This window comes from Perca fluviatilis, chromosome 11 (assembly GCF_010015445.1).
Source record: "Perca fluviatilis chromosome 11, GENO_Pfluv_1.0, whole genome shotgun sequence".
Taxonomy (NCBI): Eukaryota; Metazoa; Chordata; class Actinopteri; order Perciformes; family Percidae; genus Perca; species Perca fluviatilis.
Window position 1 is genome coordinate 3490475 of NC_053122.1, and position 20861 is coordinate 3511335.

Below are 20861 nucleotides of genomic sequence, written 5' to 3' on the forward strand. Positions count from 1 at the left end.
ATTGATTCATATTTCTGATAGATGTAGGCACAAAACTTGTCATGGCTCTCTTGGTCCTAAATACCAACTTCTGGTTCCAGCGAGGACCGAGGAGATATCAAATAAGAGACTTGGGATTCCCCCTTACAGTAAAGGCTGTGTGTGTGAATCAGTTTGTTGTTGCAGACACTAGGGGGCAGCAGTGTGAAGGAAATGTTCTACTCAGTAACAACAGTAGTTTCATTCAGATACTTTACTGCAGTAAAAGTACTGATACCACACAGTACAAATACTCTGTTACAGTAAAAGTCCTGCATTGAAAATGTTCCTTCAGTGAAAGTCTGTAAGTATCATCAGTGAAATGTAGTTTTGAAAGTTTAAATGTCCCCTGTGACTGTTTAAATATTATATATTAGATTATTAATACTCAGCTTTAATGTAAAAGCAGGATTTTACTGTTGGAGTTGGTTGAGCTGGAGCTCATTCTGAACTTTTAACTGATGATTATTTTCATTCTGGATTCATCTGCTGATTATTTTCTTCATTAATTGATTGATTGGTTTGTAAAAATAGTGAGAAAAGTTCATCACAAATTACCCAGAGCCCAAAGTGACTCCTTCACAATGTTTGTTCTGTCAAACCAACAGTCCAGACCTCATAATTACTACTAATACATTAACATTATTAACTATTGTTAACTAGATCAACATAAATCAAAGTTAAACATAAATTTAAACAAAAAATTAAATTAAGTTAAAAAATAGTCAAAGTATTTGGAATATTTACCAGAAAATTAAAAAGATCTAAATTTAGGAATGAACTAAATGTATTTAAAAAATCTACTTTTTAAAAATAAGTGTAAATTAAAGAAAATTTCTTGAAATTATTAAACACAAATTAATGAACGTATTCATTCATATTCAAATTATTGAAATGATTACAAGAAAATTTAAAAATAATATTTCATCCTGAAATGTAAAATGTTTACTCTTATATTAACTTTATTAATATTAATAAAAGGTTTTTAAATAAAAAATGACTTCAACCATTAAAGTAGTTTCACAATCATTTCCTATTTTTCCAATAATTTTATCAGATAAAATGCTCCACCTGTTTTTAAACTCAGACAGCAGCCTTATCTGTCTGCTGCAGGGGCTGATGGGAGATGTGAGGAGCTGTTAGAAACCACGTGGCCCTCGTCTGATCTCACAGCTCGTCCTTGTTTGGCCTCAGCTGCATCAGAGCGCCACTTCTCCCCAGGTTCACCAGAGGAAACACCACTGAACTAAATGCTTTTCCTCCCAGCTGCTGCTCTGTGCTGTCTGTGTTCAGGTGAGTGTTTCCAGCCAATCAGGAGCCAACAAACTCCACCTTTAACAAACACTGGCTCACACTCACCTTCATCTACCTGTCTGTTTCTCTACAGCGCTGGCTGCCATGGCAACACAGCTGATTCAGGATGATTTAACATTGACCAGGAGAGTTGGTGGAGACGTCTCCTTCAGCTGTCGAGGCACTCAGCAGTGTGACAATACTTATGATTATGTATACTGGTACCAGAAGAGAGACACAGAAACATTCACAAGGATTCTTCGTATTGATCCGAGTGATGGTGGCATACATAAGGGATACAATCATTCTCAGGAAGATGATTTCTCAGCTGTGAATAAAAGAAATGGCTGGGAGTTGCAGATCCAAAGCATTAAACCCGATCATTCAGCCACCTACTACTGCTCCTGTTGGAAGGATGCTCCCCACAGTGAGAAATGCTCCCTGCAGCCTGAACAAAAACCTCCAGATGAACAGATGTCAAACAGTGTTTGTGACAGGAAGAGATCAGTAAACCACAGCCCAGGTTCACATATTTCACCTCCATCTCAGCCAGAGTCACTAACAGTGTTGGGCAGTAACGCATTACCAAGTAATCTATTACTGTTATATTATTAGGATACTTTCCCCAGTAATGAGTAGTGTAAGGGATTACAATTTCCAAAACAGTAATTATATTACAGTTATTAATCCAGTTAGAAAGTAATATAGTAATATGACAAGAACCATAACTAATTAGTTTTGATATGTAATATGTAAGGTAATATTACTTTTTTAAGTAGTAATAACTAACAAGTAACTGATTCCACGTCCTGAGTAAGTTGTCTAACACTGGTCACAAACACACTGAACTGATCTGAAGTTTCTTTTCTTAACAACACAGAGAAACAATAATAAAAGATCTGAAAAAGAAAACTATGCAAATAATTAAATAATACAAATAAATGTATGTAAATGTGATAAAAACTTAAATAGTTCCTTTTTAAAAAGCAGTTCCTGATTACAATCATTTAGACAAAACTGGCAAAATGCTGAAACCAAAAACCAGCTTCAACATTTAAAGACTAAAATCCTCTGATTTGACCTGCTGCAGGAATAAAGTCTGTTCCTCCTCACAATGCTGATCTGCTCTTAATGTAAACACTTCCTGTGTCTCCTTCACAATAAAGGCTTTGCAGACACATTTCTAACATCACATGTTGGAACTGATTTCAGCAGATAATCTCACTTTAGTCTTTTCATCCAACCAGAACTTTGATCCAGAACCAGAGACCAGACATGATGTTTATGGTCCCCAGATGATAAATCCTAATATTTATACACATTTTGAGATGTCTTATAAACTGTTAATCAACAGAGAAATGTCTAATGACATGTGACAGAATATGGATTAAAGATATTTGAAGGTTTTAAAACAAAGTATAATTATATTCATGTCAAACCCTATATATATCTATTCATCCAAACACTGAAATCACTTTGAATGAATGATTAAATTGCAACAAACCTTTTCATCCAATAACGTTAATTTCAGCTTTAATATTTCTGACCTTAAGTTCAGCAATTATTTAAAAAGTAGGAGGATCACAACTCTTTCTACTTCAGATAACAACAAGACTACATTCCAACACACAGACATTATAAATGTATAGTAATGGATGTTAGGCCCCCCTCCCTGCTCTCTTTTTCCTCTGTTCATCTCAGGTGTTCCTGATTTCTGATTGAGGGGGGCCCCTCCCCTGGATATAAGAGAGGCTGGGAGACAGAAATCTGTCTCTGAGACTGAAGCAGCTGATCACCGTTGGTTTCTCTTCTCTTCTTTTGGGTTTCTTTGCTTTGAGGATGGAGGTCTGAGGCCCGTTCCAGAAAGCAGGTTTAGTGAAAACTCTGAGTTGGTTAACCCTGAGATGAGGGAAACTCTGGGTTTTCCGTTCCAGAAAGAGAGGTAACTTAACCTCAGAGTCAGTTACTATGGTAACTGAGTCTGTGAACCTAACCTGGTCGGGAGCAGGTTTTCTTCAAGAAACCTCGAGTTTCTCTCATTCTCCTCCCTCTCAGAGGGAGGGGAAACTCATTTCCTCATTCATTCAGTCTGTATCAGGCGCATTTTAATGCAGTTTGTTATCTGCATGAATAAGAAAACTTATTGGTTTATTTTAGGCAGACTATAAAATGTTTTTTTTCTCTAACATGTCATGTCCTTTTGTCGACGATCGCGTTGATGAAAAAGCTGTATTAATTCAGAGAGTTTACCTCGGGAGATGATATTGAGTCCCGACTAGATGTTTTTTCATTTCCACATAACCGATTTGAGAGGTATTTTTTATCACAGTCTATTAGATATGTAGATACCTTATCCTTCCACTAGTTCAACATCGTGGACAGGCTTTAACATCCCAGCAGATTCTTTGTGTCGCATTACGTTTTCTTTCTAACAGCAGCGGATCATACTGTAATAGTAAAGCCACTGTATGTAGAGCCGTCAGAAAAGTGTGATCGCTCTGAAACGTTTTTTAAACGTGTTCCCTGGACACAAACCAGTGAGAGCCATTAAAAAGAAATAAATGATTATACTTATAGTTCTGTTAATGATCATGGTGCTGCAGCCTCAGAATGGGAATAGTATAGTTTACTTTTTCGCTCGCAGGATTGCACCTGAATAAAATTATAGGTGTAGCCTACAATTCCAGTTTTCACCAGTAGCCTAATATTATAAGTTAACTGATTAAATATGAAATTAATACACTGTTAATGCGTACGCAGTGACTCGGGCAGCAATTTTCTCCCACACCAATTCTCTCTCTTTGCAGCAGCAGCCGCTGTCTTGCTTTTTTAATGAAATGCATGTTCAAACCATAGACTCTTAATATTAATAATATACTGTCTATGGTTCAAACTCGCTGTATGTTCCCATGAGTATTTCCGCCGACCCGTTTGTTTGTGGTTGTTACCATGGTGAATCGTAGAATCATGGCTCCATTCATGCTGCCTTATGTGCACGCGCCTAACCCTGAGTCAACCTACTCCGAGTTGATTGAACCAACTCAAATCAGCTGTTCTGGAACCGAAAACTCAGAGTTTCCATCTCAGGGTAAATCAACTCAGACATCAGGGTTACACTCAGAGTTTGTTAAACCTCCTACCTGGAACGGACCTCTGGTAGTCTAGTTTTTGCAGCTTTGTTTCTGTTAGTTAGTTACTACTTTTTAGTTGGGGAGTTCTGGGTCTGACGGCCCTTGGTGGGTTGGCTCGGCTTCTTCCCTTCTTTTGTTCTTTTGGCCAGACTCCAGACTCCCGTAGTTTTGGTTTAATCAATAATAGTTAATTTGTGAATACATCTTAATTTACTTTAACTAATCCTCAGGTTTGGTGTTATTCGATATGTTGAGGTCACATTTAAGGTGTGTTGTTTGCTGTGGCCGTAACTTATTTGGGGGCTCGTCAAACGGTCAGGTGTGTAGATCTCTAGAGTGTGGTTTTGATTTGGTGAATACCTTGGTTGTGGCGTTGTGTGATGAGGCCTTCCTGAAGGGTGTGTTGTCAGTAACTACACTGCAACACACAGACATTATACATTTATAGTAATGGACTAAATATAAAAATGTGAGCTGATGATGTTACTGGATAAAAACTTATCAAAGTCAGTAGGATTCATCCTCTGAGGAACATGAACGTCTGAACCAACGATCCACAACAGCTAGTGTAACGGATTGGAAGTCTGTTAATTTTAAATAAATTAAGATTTAGACTCCCAGCCATTTTAATATTTTAAAAGTTAAGTTTAAACTGACATTAAAGTCACAATCTCCTCAAAAACCAGAGGAGACAATAGAACCATGGATTGTCCAATATTCTGTCCCAGGGTGAAACAACAACCAAGTCCAGTCCAGCCTGGAGTCAGCTCCGTGTTTCTCCTGGCGCCGGCACAGAAGATCTGCTTCAGCGGGGCTTTGGATAGCCGATTCCAGGGACGTCACTAGGACTGAAAGACGGGGGGGGGTTAGCCCCCAGGGTATTTGTAACTTGCATTTGCAACATCATTGCACTCACATCTTTTGTTACCGTATTAGAGCTCCACTTATGTCAAGAAACCAAGATGTTAACAAGTAAAAAGTGACAGACATATCATTTTCTTCCATTTCTACTCTGTTCCTTCTGTCTTATCCTTTGGGCGTGACACCGGCAGGCAAAAACATCGTTTTTTTCACTGGTCAATTTTGAGATTTTGGCTATTTGTGTTCAATAACATGTATTCTTTCAGACTTGTGGTGAAAAAAGTCGGAAAAACACATTTAGGTCTTTATTTTACTACACTTTGTCTGTTAGCGTTGGTAGATTTCTCCTAAATTCAACAAAAGTTGGCGTTCTAAATCATCCCGCTGCTCCGTGATCGCTGTCTGCACCCTGTCATCACATATACCGTTGGAAAGCTCTCTCTCTCCTCTACAATGCTGTCGGATCCAAATATGGTCATTTCCTTTTCATCAGCAACCAATCGTGAAAGTAAAAGGGGGGATTTAACTCAAAATGCGCAATCTCATTGGCTGATGCCAATTTCTAACAACGTGATTCGTTCAGAATCGTCACGTGACGCGCTCTGACATTTCCGCGGTAGTTCAGAATGTCAAAATAAATGCGTCAAACGGTCGAAAATCACCTCAGAGAAGACGAAAACAGTTGTTATTAGCAAGAAGACAGGGGATTACACACTAAGACAGCAGATGATGAAATGCCTTCACGTAGTACGTCGATATGTCAACTATTGTTCAGAAAACAGGAGTTTTCGGACAGCGGAGGTAATCAGACCCTCTCTCTCTCAAAGCAGTTTACAGAAAGTCATATAGCCTACATGTCCTATGTGTTACATATATACTAACTACACTGTACTGATCGCGATACAACACACTATATTACAAAACAATTACATTACACAACAGTTAAAATGGTTGTATAATATAATTACTATATAATAGGCTACTAAACAAATCTGTAATTTTGGGATCCTAAAGTGGTTGTGAGTCCCTCAGGCTGTGGCAGGCAGATCCATATTTAGCTGTCAGTAGAGCTGCTGTCCCCTCTCCTAGGAGAACTACCAGCTTCTTTTCTGGTGTTAACTTTGGGAAGTTTATAAAAAAAAATAGCCAAAAAAGGAAAAGAAATTTTCCAAGGTGTAATTCTCTTAGTGAAGATAGTTTTTCCCAGTGGAGGAGGAAGAGTATCTCTGTCTGACCCAGCTGGTGGTCACTGAGCCTGTCTCTCTCTCTCTCTCTCTCACTGACCTGTCTGTCTGACCTAGTTGGTGGTCAAATAACAATTTAGTCTACTTTGTTTGCTTTCTCCAATGTTCTAAATATTGGTCTTTTGAATGATTCATAATTAGTTTGGTTCTGTTCTGTTGTTATGAACCGGTGCTGATGGGAGCCTGGTTAGTTAGCTTCACCATCAGCTGACTGAGGGGACTGTTTTGTGGGGAAAGTAAGCTTGAGGCAGCAGCAATATGGCCATCTCCATCTTCAATGAAGGTGCCTCTGCCATGCTTTCTGTTATGGAGAAGTTGTGGCTTCAGAGCACAGTTGTGATGGTCAATTCAATGAGAGAAACTAATATGCTCAGGATCTCGAAACAACTGCCAGTGTAAAACACAGGCACAAGAGTCTAAGCACAGCTAAACTAGCCTACATATGGTGCTGGAATGGACAATTAGACTTTAGAAAGCTGTGACATCTACTGTTGGTCTTGTTCTGTGTCCATACAACTGTCTAGCGTGGATTTTGTCTGCAACTTTGTGCATGATACGCCAATGTTAATTCAATGAGTTACTGCACTTGTAGGCCTTATATGCCTGCCATTTTATTAAGTAATCAATTTTCATGAGCTTGAAATATTCTATATTATTATTACTAAGGGCCTGAGCATTTATTCTGTTTATGAGCAATTTTTCCAATAGAAATGTATTAAATTCCCCTATTTAAATCTTTAAATGCCGTTTTCTCAAAATGAGTTTTTTGTCATTTTTCAGTATAAACATCTCAGCCTATGTAGCACCTATGTGCACCAAACTTTCCAGTTATACACTTAGTAGGATTCTGAAGATATTTACAGAGGGATTTGTTAATAAATCATTCCTGGCCTGATTTATGTGACATTTTAAGCAAACAAATGTGGCGAAAATCGATTTTTTAAGGCCATGGACAGTATATTTGGATTTCCTAGGTAATGAAAGCAGATATCCTGAAATCCCTCTGTAATTTTGTTTTCATCTTGTGTGTAAACAAAATGAAAACATTATTTTGCACCTGGCTTTATCATACGTTCAGATCTATCTACCGAAAATATATGCAAAATCACGCATATTTAATGATATAATGCCTAATTTGCATAATTAAACATACACATTTCAAAAACTTGTAATACATCTCTTTTATATACTTATGTAAGTAATCAACTGAGGAAGTTTCATGGTGATATCTATTATTTAAGAATTTTACCCTATTCACCTGTAGTGTCTCGCCTTAAGATAAAAAACTGTGATGCTAATTTCATGACTTCGAAATGCAAATTGGTCACATGAGACAAAATCCAAAATGTCCAAAAACTGACAAAGAGAGGCCAGACAGCTAATAAGCTGGTAAGTTAAACAAATATGACAAATAGAAAAGAAAAAAAATAGGCATAATAGGCATCACTGCATACTTTATCATGTAAGCTATTGATACGGATCCTATTTAAAGTGGCTACTGTCTAAATACAATAACCTGATGGTGGAAGGAATAAAAGATTTGGAGTAATGATTACTGTATATACTGTATGTACTGTATGTAGGATTGCTTTCATTTTATTTCCACATGTGTATCTGTGGGCATGTCCTCATCTTTAGCCTAGCCTTAGGCAACATCTACATATGTATTCAATTTATCAAAGCCAATGAATGAAGAAAGTTAAATTGGTTAGAATATGGCTAGCATATATGATAATGAAATAATTTAGTTTAGGCTATGCATAGTGCCTAGGCCTGCCAACAAATGTTTGTTACAAAACAATCCTTAGACCTATAGACCATTGTCAGTAATGGTCTATAGGTCTAAGGATTGTTCAATCAGGATCAACTGCTCTGCCAATCTCCTGATTCTCTCTCTCTCTGCTGAAATATCTTCCAATATCCATCTCATCTGCTCCATGAATTGAAGGCTATATTATTGGCAATGAATAAAGAGTTGTGATTAGCTTGCTAAGTTAACCATTTCTTGTATTTCCCTCGTTCACTCTAGCTAGACTTTAGTTTTCCATAGCAAACCAAAATATCCCCTTTCCTTTACCTCAAGAAAACGTAGCTAAAAAGGTAAGCATAGCGAGTTCAGACCAAAGAGTAGCGAGGAGATGAATCCCCCAGTTACTCCCAACGCTCCGCTCTGCAACGCTCTGAAAGCTGCTAGTTCACACCAATGCAACGAGACGGTGCGGTGCAGGGGCGCCGCCAGGAATTTTGGGCTCCATGACAACAAAAAAAAAAAATCAAATTGGGCTCCCTCTGCACAGCTGTTGTCACCACATCTCTAGGACCTAACTGTCCCATCAAAAGCTTTACATAACTCTCATTAAAGGCTTGAAACTGTCTTGCTTCTTGTAGTTCAATACTAGTACTAGCACAATATTTGCTGCTGGTCATTTGTACATGCATGCAAGTCTAGTATGTAGTTCACTATTTGATGCAAGATTAAAAGCAACCATAATGTGCTGAAGGCCATCTTTTACAGTCTCAATGTATCGTTATTGTAAAATTTGACAAAATGGAAAATTCTCTAAATTATTATTATTAATAATTAATGAAAGATTTAAAAAAACGGACAAACTTAAATATATATTAACTTTTCAAAATAAATTAACATCATCCTCTCAAAACAATGAAAACAGCAGATTTTTTAACTTAGCTGCACATATATGCCAACAAGAAAATAAAGTAGACATGTAAAATGGAATTTCCACACCAGGGTTATTATAGTGATACAAAACAGATTAATTAATTAATTGTTATTGTTTGATTTTCTGTCATTAATAAATATTTCATTTTCTTTTTTGTAATGTTAAAAAGAGCAGGAAAGACAGAAATCCCCACAGACTCCCTGCAATGATGCTAACAGGCATGTCATTGAACCCAATGTTGCTGACCTTCTTCACTGGGACAGGGAGGGGCTCAGTTAGGGGGAGACTGGGCTGCTGCTGACTCATCTGTTGTTAAGGCTGCTAAAAGGGGCAGGGACAATGATTTAATATGAACATCTTGCTAAACGTTTCCCTGCACTGATTAAATGGTGATTAAATGTAGGCTAGCACTAGCCTGTAGCTAGCTAGCTTATTCCACTATGGACATTAAGCCAACAGGTTAATACCACTCACAGACTACAGGCTACCCACCTCTTGGTGGTGAAAACTGGGTTACAGTTTGACACCCTTTCCTTTGTCTTTCCTCTCTTTCCTTTTCTGAAAACCAGATTTTGATTTAACGTTACTTGGCAACATTGTGGTCACGGTTACAGTTGTGGCGCATCTACTGACTGCAGTAGACTGAGTGCGCTAAGGCAGGACCAAACCATTTCATGCAGATACAGGGGGGTGGTCGGTCAATATGGATATTTACTTTTTGGTCAATGGGGATATTTAACTTTTACTGCCAAAAACAAGTAAGAACAAAGAGATCAATAATTATATTATATTTGAAATATATATACACACTGAATGGTGGTTTAGTAATTTTATGTTAGTTTTTACCTATTTTTGGGGCCCCTGTCAGTCATGGGCCCTTGGAATTGTCTTAACTTTTCCCTGACTCTCTGTACTTCTGTCTAACTTCGGACTTTTCGGCAATTTTTTTGTAGCTGAATATATATATATTATGTTGCGTCTATCAATGAGGATAAATCGAATTGTTATTATTTAGGGGGGTTTAGGAACATTTTGGGGTAGCTTCAGCCCCCTAAACGACGTCCATGGCCGATTCCAATCCAGAGATCCAGAACCAGGATTTCTGTGGTGCCGCTCTGCTTCTGTCAGCGGAGAAATGTAAAATCAATGGGTAGCCTGCTCGTAGCCCGGCAACTTTAAACCAGTCTCGGGTGACTAGAATGACAACTTTCCTTTCCTCTACTTCAAGTGGGCTCATCAACAGTACTGCCGTGTCTGCTGCTCTGCCGTCGGCCCCAGGATCTGGCACCTTCACAGGAATGAACAACTAGTAAAAATGACTCCTTTAGTTCAAATGCTAAAACATACCCACGCATCAGTGGGGGAGAAAAGGACCACTTCACTGCAGAGTCTGGGATTCAGCTCCACCAGGGTACCGGAGATCCAGTCAGCAGAAACACCGAGGGAGAAGATCCGCAGGCCAGGCCGCTGCAGGCAGGCCCGCCGATAGGGGGGGACAAACGGGTCTGTTGTCCCGGGCCCACAGTAGGGGGGGGGCAGAACTGGGCCCTCATTAAATTATGGAAGAATTAAAAATCTTTTTTTTTTAAATAGGCCTATTTGTGGAAAAAAATATGTAGCATAATATTTGAATTACATAAAAGCGTTTTATTTGTTTTCTTCCTAATTGTCCTGGAAATGGTGGTCAAGAACCCCCCCACCCCAAATAAAAATGGTTTGGCCTCTGATCAAAATTTGATATTGTCACTTGATTTGAAGTTCAGTACGCTCAAAATGTCCGGTCAGCACAAGTCCGGAGCTCGGAAAAGGAAAGAAAAGAGAAGAAGAAAATAGAGGCCTTAGAGATTTTCTAAACAAATATTTAAAAAAAGGTGGTGACGGTGAAGCTGGAACTGTCAACGTAGAGCAAGGTAAGAAACAGCGCAGCCAACGTTTACGAGCCTTGTAACGTAACGTAACAGGCCAGCTCTCATGTTAACGTCCATTAGCTCGTATAAAAGCCTGACACAACACGTTAACTTTGACAGAAACAGTTGAGTTTGGTAGCTCCATCAGTAAGGATGAGACAGAGAGAGATCCAGCTGCAGTCAGGTGACAGAGAGAGTGATGCGGGAGGGGCCCGCTGCCCCGCAACGGAGGGACAGAGTCAGGCTACCCGTGAGAGAGAAAAGAGAGAGATAGAGAGAGAGTGATGCGGGGGGGCTCGCTGCCCTGTCGGAGAGTCTGAGCAGGATGGATCAGAGACTGATTACACACTTAATTTCAGTGAGAGATGTGAGGAGAGGAAGAGCAAGGGAAAAGGAGAGATCTGGCCGCGAGGGGGGGGCCCATCTAAGATCTCGTCCCGGGCCCAGGCAAGACTGTCAGCTGGCCTGGCTGCAGGACACAGCCGGTCCATCCGTCCAGAGCATTGTCCCCCTCAGTAAGAGGTCTAGTCTCCTTTTATAGGGACTGGTCTGATCAGCTGGCCAATCAGATCGCTGATGTGAACGGGGTTCTACAGGTGGGTCAATTAGTGTTTGTTTTTGCAGTTCGTGAAAGAGGGAAAAGATAAATTGTCCACAGCAACATATAATAAATTAAACCCACAGCAAACAATATCAGAGTTTTAAGGCAAAAATATAACAACAACAATTATACAAAATAAACTAAGGTCATCAATCACACTGCTCCACTTGTTTTATATTATATGACACTAGTACAGCATACATACAGACATAAAAGAAGAGACAGTCATGTTAATATGAAGATTAGAGAAACACATCATGGAGCTGGAATATGATACTGGTTAATAATTTGGACTGGTTCACCTCAGCAGACACATTCAACAGCAGTAAGGGTTTTTGTATCACTCAGTTTCACTGTGGGAGTCGGATACTACTACATCTTTGGCTCTGGAACTAAACTGATTGTAACAGGTAAGAATAAACATTTATTTCCTTCAGTTATTTTATTGATCAAGTTTTAAATGTGTTTTAATGAGTTTCTGCTGCTTCAGGCTTCACATGTTAGTTTTTTCATCATTAGAAGAGAATTATTGCAGCCATGCTGCTATTGTTACATAAAAAAGGTTCATAGTTCCTGAAAACATCTTTAAATCTCACTGCACAACTCCAGTTATTCTTTATTTCTGCAGGAGATTAAATTGATTTATAGAAAAAGTTTGATGAAATGTTAGAAACGTACAGTATTTGATCCTCTCAGTTAATCAGCAATAATATAATATATGATGTTAAACATAATCTAATATATGTCAGTTAATGTATTTTGTAAAGAGTATAACTTTAATTATATTGTTTAGGATAATTAAGAATTAATTATTAAATTATGCATAATTATTTATATATTTCTATATATGATTCAAGATTATATATAACAGCACAAACCTATTTATATGTATCTCAGCATATTTTCAATATAAATAGTATTTGATGATCAACATAATCTGAACATTTTATTGTGTTTGTGTATAAAAGGTAAAAAAAAACCATGAAATTACTGATATATTGATTTATTTCTTAAATAAATTAGAGTAAAATATAAGGTGGTAAATATATATGTTATATGCAGCCTATTGTAGTAATTAAAATGATAATTGTATTTTATGAAAAGATAAATATGTAATTTATTTTAATATATAAGTTAACTGTACAACACTTTTCCTTTGTGTGAAGGTACATTTTATAATTATTATATGTTAATTTACAATCAGGACGATTAAGATAGTCTGTTTATTATGATGCAGTTTTTATTTAAATTTGATATATCATAAAAACAACCCGTTCTCACTCTGAACTGGTAAAATAAGGAGGTTTGGACAGTGTCTGTCAGCGTCTGAAGAGACGCTAAAACCACCTTCAGCGTGTTTGTAGAGCGCTCCAGGGAGAGCAGCAGCTACATGGAGCTTGAATATGACTTAGCATTAAGAGAGACTACGGTAGAGAGTAGTATGAAAGCCCCAAAATCTGCATAGGGAGGTTGGTTGGGGGGGGTGGATGGGTCAAACAACACAGGACCTTCACCCAGGAGACCGGGGATCGGGTCCTGCGTGTCACGTTTCCTAAACCCAACCGTCCCGTTCTTGTCCCGCGTGTCATGGAAACGTAAGCCCCCCCCACCATCTTTTCCTAAACCTGACTTAGTCAAAAATGGGCCGCATAGTCCCGACCCAGAATGTTTAGATAAAGCACGTTTAGATCTGACGCTAAAGGAGACTTTTATCGTCAATAACAACGCCAAAGTCACCTGACCAAGAGTCTGTATTTTACGAGATGGGAGTGAGAATCTGTTGAATAAAAATCATTCACAGTTTAATTTTAAGATTCTTTTGATGTAAATATGATTTCTACTCGTTCAAAGTCAATCTTTATTGGCTCATATACAAATAGTTTTTCATTAGTGGTTATCAAATAAGGACAAAGACTCAAATAAGTTGTTATATTTGATCTTCATATAAAATATATAAACACATCATGAACAGAGTCATAGATGAGTTAAAGTTCATACTGAAAGTGGAGGCTGTTAATTAAAAAAATTCTATCTGTATTTGACCGCATATATTTAAAATATTAATTATTTAATCTTTTTTGTTTTTGTTATATTTACTTGCCCCGGGCCATGGGGCATCACTTCTTGTTGAACATTTTATTGAAGTTGTGTATAAACGTTAACATTGTTGTTAAAAATGTTTTATGAATTGTGTAGTTTCAATATATTAAAATATGTTATATAGATTGTAATAATTCATAATTGCTCAATTATTAAATGTGAAAGTAAATGTTATTTATTATAGTATAGAAAGAAATTGTCCATTTTATGAAGGAAAATGTCATCATTATGTTATGTTAGTAATAATAATTATAGTGAATAGACTTTGTACATTAGTCCATAACTGTCTTTAGTCCCCATATAACCCGTGCTGACATGAGATGATGTGTGTGTTCCATATGAAGGTGAATCCAGTATATGTAGTGAACTTTGTGCTGTATTGATGAGTAGTTTAGTGATCAGAGTCCATGTAGTTTCCAGGATCAGACTGAATGCAGTGCTGGAAGCTGCTGGTGACTGTGTGAATGTGTGTCTGTGCTGCTTGTTGCTGCTGTCAAACTTCAGATGAGCCGGTAGTGAAGCCCGTGGTGAGCGTGTACCCAGCAGCATCCAGAGCCCACCTGGAGGGGAAGAGCTCCCTGCTGTGTCTGGCCTCAGCTATGTTTCCTCCTCTGGTCCAGTTCTCCTGGAAAAGACGTAATGAGACTGGTCCTCTGGAGGAGCTGCCCTCTGATGATATAGAGCAGCTGGAGATCAGAGAGTCAGGACACACCGCCTCCATCTTGCTGATCCATCAGAAAGAGAACAGCACATATAAATACCGCTGTGACGTCCTACATGAGGGGGGGACAGTGGAGGCCCAAACAGAACAAGGTAATGAAGGCTTGGTGACTGTTTTCAGTACTGACTACGTTTAAATGCACTTAATTATAATAATTAGTTTTTATCTCTTATTCTGAAAAAGACAATATTCCACTAATACTCCGTTAACATGCAGCTGTGCAAAATATGATTTTTGTTCCAGCGGTGGTGGACTTGTTGGATTATGTGAACACAGCCTCCCTCTTTCATTCCTTCAACCAGCTTCTTGAAAAAGTCGGCATCTCTACAGCAGCCTTGCAAACTGTTGCTTTTTGTACACCAACCATAGCAACGCACAGAGCTGACAGTGATGAAGGCTTGGTGACTGTGTTCAGCAGTGATTCAGCTTCATGTGGAGATGCTGTCAAAGAGAGCAGAGGAGTAGATGACTGACATTTGTCACTGCAACTCCAAACATTTCACTGCTTTTCTGTTTCAGAGGTTCCAGCTCCAGCAGCCTCCTGTCCTCCAGAGAGAGATCCACCAGACCAGCTAGCTCTGGAGGAAGCTGACTGTAAGATCACCTGCTGCCTCTCCTTTAAAAACAATGTTTCCTTTTCCACTTCAGCTTTTGTTTTCAATGCCAACACTTAAAGTCACTGTCCTGGCTCCATAACTGAAAAGCTTGGTGGGGCCCTGACGTGTTAGTTTTTAATAGGGGCCTTTGACATTTTATTTCAAATTGTAGCGGCCCCCTGTTTCTATTTGAAGCTGGTTGTCCCGTCTAGAAAAGTCCAAGTTATATCGATGAAAATCTGAAGATGTTCTGATGAAATGTATATAGTAGAACATACTGAAACTGTGTGTGTGTGTGTGTGTGTGTGTGTGTGTGTGTGTGTGTGTGTGTGTGTGTGTGTGTCAGTGTCCTTCCAGTCCCAGTGCAGGGTGAAGTTGTTCTGTCTGCTGTACACCCAGCTGATAGTGAAGAGTCTGGTGTACTGCTGTGGACTCTCTCTGCTGATGATCCTCAGAAACAAGGGACCGTCCACCAGCTGCTCACATGCTGACTGACTGTTTTCTGCTTCGACTTTTTCTCACCTCAAATCTATAAATCCATCTCATTTATCACTTTGATCACTATTCACATATATCAATTATGACTTCTTGTAGTTGTCATCTTAATAATATAAATACCAGCCCGTTCTCATTCGGAACTCGTAAAATAAGGACGTTTGGACAGTGGCTTGTCAGCGCGTCTGATGCGCGAAAAGGAGCACTTCACGTGTTTGTATAACGCAGCAGGGAGAGCCGCAGTTAGATACGATTTAGCGAGTAGTATGTAAGGGAGAATTACTGCGTGTCATGCTTGCTAGAGTTGCTTTTTAGAGTCGCTTTTTTCTTTCCTCCTGCGTGTCACCGAACCGTACAACCTTTTAATAGTCCCGACCAAGCGCGTTTACTAGAAACGCTAAAGGAGAATTTTAGCGTCAATATTAACGAGAAAGGCTCCTGACCAAACGTCCTTATTTTATTTATTTTACGAGTTTGGTGTGAGAATCTGTTGTAAATACATATATATCTTAGCAGTTACTAAGTTTAAAAGTTAAGTTTAAATTCTGTGGTGTTTTTAGATACTTTAGTTTATTTCTACTTTTAATTGTGACTTGTATAATGATAAATCATATGAATAATCAGCTGTCTGGTAGATATTTCATAGTTCATAGTATTTTTTCTGTCCTTGTGTTTCTCTTTAATACATTATGTAGAGTGTGGCAGGGTTGTCAAATTTTTTTCATGAATAAAAGTTTTTTTCATCCTTGTTTTTTGGATTTCATTCAAATAATTAGAATCAGAATCATTGTCATTGGACAGCTAACCAAAGATAACAAATATATGTAACCAGTTGTTGTATACAGATCAGTAGGTGTGGGTGTTCCACGCTGGAGTCTTCTCCAGGACAAATCTTTTATGGTGAGTTGCTCGGTAATACCTGGGGTCGTGGTGTATATGGGGCACAGGTATTTAAACATTCACTTTCATAAAACTTGTAATACAAAAACTAGTTTTCATAATGTAGGTAATCAACTGGGGACGTTTCATGGTGATATCTGTTAGTTAAAATATGAACACTTATTTACCTGTAGAGTCTTAATTTCATAATCCATATCTTTAAAGGTTTTGTTCTAATACTCTGAGCCAGAAATCTCCACTTCAGTAGCACTTACATAAACCAAACTTTACACTTTCATTCCTATCTTTATTCTGATATTTCTTTAGACAGGGCTTTGTTCAGATACCATTCACAGTCTGTCTTCTACAACGTTGTATGTATGAAAATAAGCACACATTTAATAAGAAGATGCCTTATTTGCATTGCAGACATTAACCACTGAGACATCAGATCAGAAAAGACTCATGTGAGTTGTTGTGTTGGTATGAGGACTCTCATCAAATCCAAGTGTAAACTGTAAAGTTCACCTTTGATGGCTAAAATCCCCATAAATAAAGTCCATGGACGTGACCTCCAGGTGGGTCATCATTGTTGCTCTCTGGGCTCAGTTAAACTGTGTGTGGGTAGAGGGCTCAGTGGAAAAAAAGGCTTCCAGACCACAAGAGAAAAGACACACAGCTGCAGAGAGGAAGAGGAGTTCCTGAGTGTTTACAGCAGCAGCAGATATGAATCTGTTCTCAGTGGTTATTAGAAATCATAAAAAACTGTTGACAGTGAATCACCACTTCCTTTCCTGCAGCAGACGGGCTGTGTGGGTTTCTGCTCTGCAGCCTTTCTCACATTAACAACACAATGACAGTTACAACCATCCACTCTGGTTAAAGGATCATTCCAGGAACTGGAGTTTGATTTCAGCGCTCAGTATTCACTCTCTCAGCTTGGATCTGTGTCATTAATCTGAGAAAGAAACAGCTCGAATCAAAAAGAAAAACATATTTAATGAATAAAAAACAACCATGTCCATTAGCACAAATATTACATCAATTATATTTTAAAGAATTAAGCAAAAAATATATATTTTATAAAAATATTTTTTTCTTATTTTCCCCTTAAATCATGAGTAATTTTTAACTAAAACTCTGATTCATAAAACAGTGGATAATATGCATAAGAATGTGTAGTAATACATCATTATTATACATACACATAAACGTTCAAGAAGTCGACCGCAGTATTTTCCAAAAATAAGCGGTACATCTGTTATCATTGATCAGAGCGACAGAACACAAACCACAGAGACAAACAAGTCATCTTGTTGTTTCACCCCCTCAAAAAAACATCTGCATCTCTAAAAGCAGAACTAGAGCATCCATGTTACCATGGTAACATGAAACAACCTATCGGTGCAGCGCGGTAACTCCAGCTTTAGAAAACACAATCATAATTTACATAACCAACCATACAGGTTCATGTTATCTTAAAGGAGTTTGCACACCGCTCCAACAAATACCAACAAACTCCAACATTCTAAAGTTGTCAGTTGTTGGCAGTTGTTGGCAGTTGTTGGCAGTTGTTGGCAGTTGTCAGTTGGTCGTCTTTAGAATGTTCATAAACCAACTGCCAGTCCACACTGCCCAGACAGGAACAGACAAGACTGACTTTGGTCACCTAGTCCTACCTTTTCTTATTTGAGTTTTAGTGTAATATAACATGGATGAAATGGAGATCTTGTTGAATGTGGCCAAAGTAGTTCTGGTCTACCTGGCCTGTAAAGCTGCTAGCCGTGTACAGGAGAGACGGCAATCAAGACGAGCCAGGAGGAGACTGTGGTGGAAACCTTGGATATTGCGACATGTAAAACAGGGTGTCTATCCTAACTTGTGTCAAGAACTTCGTTCAGAAGATACTCCAGCTTTTGGGAATTTTGCCTGTTTTGCTCCTCAAGGTTTTGAGGAATTACTCACTATGGTTACTCCACTAATTGCCAGAAAAAACACCCATTTTAGAGACAGCATTTTGAGCTGTTATAATGTTGCCGTTTGTTGTAAAATGGGCTCCATTGGTCCGACATTCTCCAACTCCACCAGACCAGACTGGACATAAACTCTAACGACTCCATCACACAAACACCAACAAACACAGACGGCCGGCCCACACTGACCCAACTGTTGGTGTTTGTTGGAGTTTGTTGGAGCAGTGTGCAAGCTCCTTAAGGGGAGAAAATGTAACTAATAGATATCACCATGACCTTTCTCCATTTTGATTACATTATTTAGATAATTAATATTTGTAAACACGTTTTCTGAAATTTCAGAACTATCTTCTGGTAGATTTAGGAGAAATCTATAGACACAAATAAACAAAGTGTAGTAAAATAAATGTTATCTTTCCACTAATCTGAAAGAAGACATGTTAACACATTTTAGATTTTCCTCATGTCATTTTGAATACATTTTCCATATTTTTCTTTTCTCATTTTATTTTGTTGTAATAAATATTTGTCCATCTTTGTGAGCTACCTATGTTAACTCCTAACCCCTGTGTCATGTTGTGTAATGTAATTTAGTTTTTCAGATTATTTTTTTGGGGGTTCTTTCCTTGATATACTCACCCATGTACCTGTGTGTTCCTCTCTGTATACGTGTTTACTGCTGTCTGGGTTGTATTTCAAATTGTATTTTATATCATTTAAACTGTATGTATGTCTAATGTATTCATGTTCTAGCCCTCTTTCCCTTTCCCTAAGGGGCTTAGCCACTTGTCAGGCCACCATTGTAAACAAGCAAACCCTTGTCTTTAATGACTCTGCCTAAAAATAAAAGATGAAATGTAAAATTAAAAGGTTTTGAGCCTATACCTGTTAGAGTTTGTTTTGTTTTCTTTTCCTCTTTATGTGTCATAAAATGTTTTAATATTGTCTGAATTATTGTGTTTTTGGACCCTAGGAAGACTAGCCGGTTGTCTAGATGACAGCTAATGGGGATCCCATAATAACCAATAAAATGATGATCACCTCTGTGTTCTTGTTAGCGCCATTTGACGCGTTCCCCTCTGTGGCTGCAGAGACTCCTCACTGCTTCAAACTACACGTCTTTTGTTTCTATTTGTGTTTTTCTTTGTCTCTTTTGTTTTGTTTCTTGTATGCAGTACAGAAAGTATTCTTGATCCTTTACTGCAGTAAAAGTAATGTAAAAAATACACTGTTACAGTAAAGTCCTGCATTGAAAATGTTCCCTTCAGTGAAAGTCTGTGTTGCTACCAGTAAAGTTATTAATTAGCTAATGGACATTTTGATCATCACCAGTTAACTAGATGATTATAAAGAGTAAATAGTGAGAGGTGTTGTTCAACTAGTGAGACGAGATGTCTAACTATGCTGACAAAGACTGAAATCGTTGAGGAAACTGACGCCTGACATCAAACAATAGATAAATACATGATAAATAAGCATTAAGCATTAAAAACAATTACATTAAAAGTAAAAGACAAAAAAAAAAAAGGGGTTAAAATAGTAAATGTGTCAATGATTCATATTTCTGATAGATGTATGCACAAAACTTGTCATGGCTCTCTTGGTCCTAAATACCAACTTCTGGTTCCAGCGAGGACCGAGGAGATATCAAATAAGAGACTTGGGATTCCCCCCTTTACAGTAAAGGCTTGTGTGTGAATCAGTTTGTTGTTGCAGACACTAGGGGGCGCAGTGTGAAGGAAATGTTCTACTCAGTAACAACAGTAGTTTCATTCAGATACTTTACTGCAGTAAAAGTACTGATACCACACAGTACAAATACTCTGTTAAAATAAAAGTCCTGCATTGAAAATGTTCCTTCAGTGTAAGTCTATAAGTATCATCAGTGAAATGTAGTTTTGAAAGTTAAAATGTTCCCTGTGACTGTTTTAATATTATATATTAGATTATTAATACTCAGCATTAATGTAAAAGCAGGATTTTACTGTTGGAGTTGGTTGAGCTGGAGCTCATTCTGAACTCTTTAACTGTTTTGGAGGTATTTTCTATATTGATTGGTTTGTAAAAATAGTGAAAAAAGTTCATCACAAATTACCCAGAGCCCAAAGTGACTCCTTCACACCTTGTATTAACTATAATCAACTACATAAAAATAAATGAAAGTTATTAAACATACATTGAAAAAATATTGAAACTAAGTTTAAAAAAAATTGTCAAAAAATGTGGAACTTTGATAAGAAAATTAAAAATTAAAAAGGAATTAATTCAATTTATTCGAAAAATCTAATTATTAAAAATAATAATTTGGTTTCTTCAAATTATTAAAGCTTTTTTGCACACCTCTTTTGTCAGGCAGGTGCG

The 20861-nt window shown here is 37.9% G+C and overlaps 1 protein-coding gene across 1 annotated transcript; it reads left to right on the forward strand.

The window, feature by feature from the left end:
• Window positions 1-1114: 1114 nt before the first annotated feature.
• Window positions 1115-15654, forward strand: LOC120568331 (immunoglobulin lambda-1 light chain-like). Its single transcript, XM_039815755.1, has 6 exons — window positions 1115-1311; window positions 1406-1738; window positions 12099-12146; window positions 14341-14649; window positions 15077-15151; window positions 15500-15654. The coding sequence occupies exons 1-6, from the start codon at window positions 1269-1271 to the stop codon at window positions 15646-15648; spliced, it is 957 nt and encodes a 318-aa protein (XP_039671689.1). The 5' UTR covers window positions 1115-1268; the 3' UTR covers window positions 15649-15654.
• The last annotated feature ends 5207 nt before the right edge of the window (window positions 15655-20861 follow it).

What these genes read in the sequence shown, in the direction of transcription:
- LOC120568331 (XM_039815755.1), top strand. Translation starts at nt 1,269, where the DNA reads ATGCTTTTCCTCCCAGCTGCTGCTCTGTGCTGTCTGTGTTCAG. An exon ending in TCTGTGCTGTCTGTGTTCAG is followed by an intron (nt 1,312 to 1,405) that starts GTGAGTGTTTCC and finishes GTTTCTCTACAG; the next exon opens with CGCTGGCTGCCATGGCAACA. An exon ending in AACTAAACTGATTGTAACAG is followed by an intron (nt 12,147 to 14,340) that starts GTAAGAATAAAC and finishes GTCAAACTTCAG; the next exon opens with ATGAGCCGGTAGTGAAGCCC.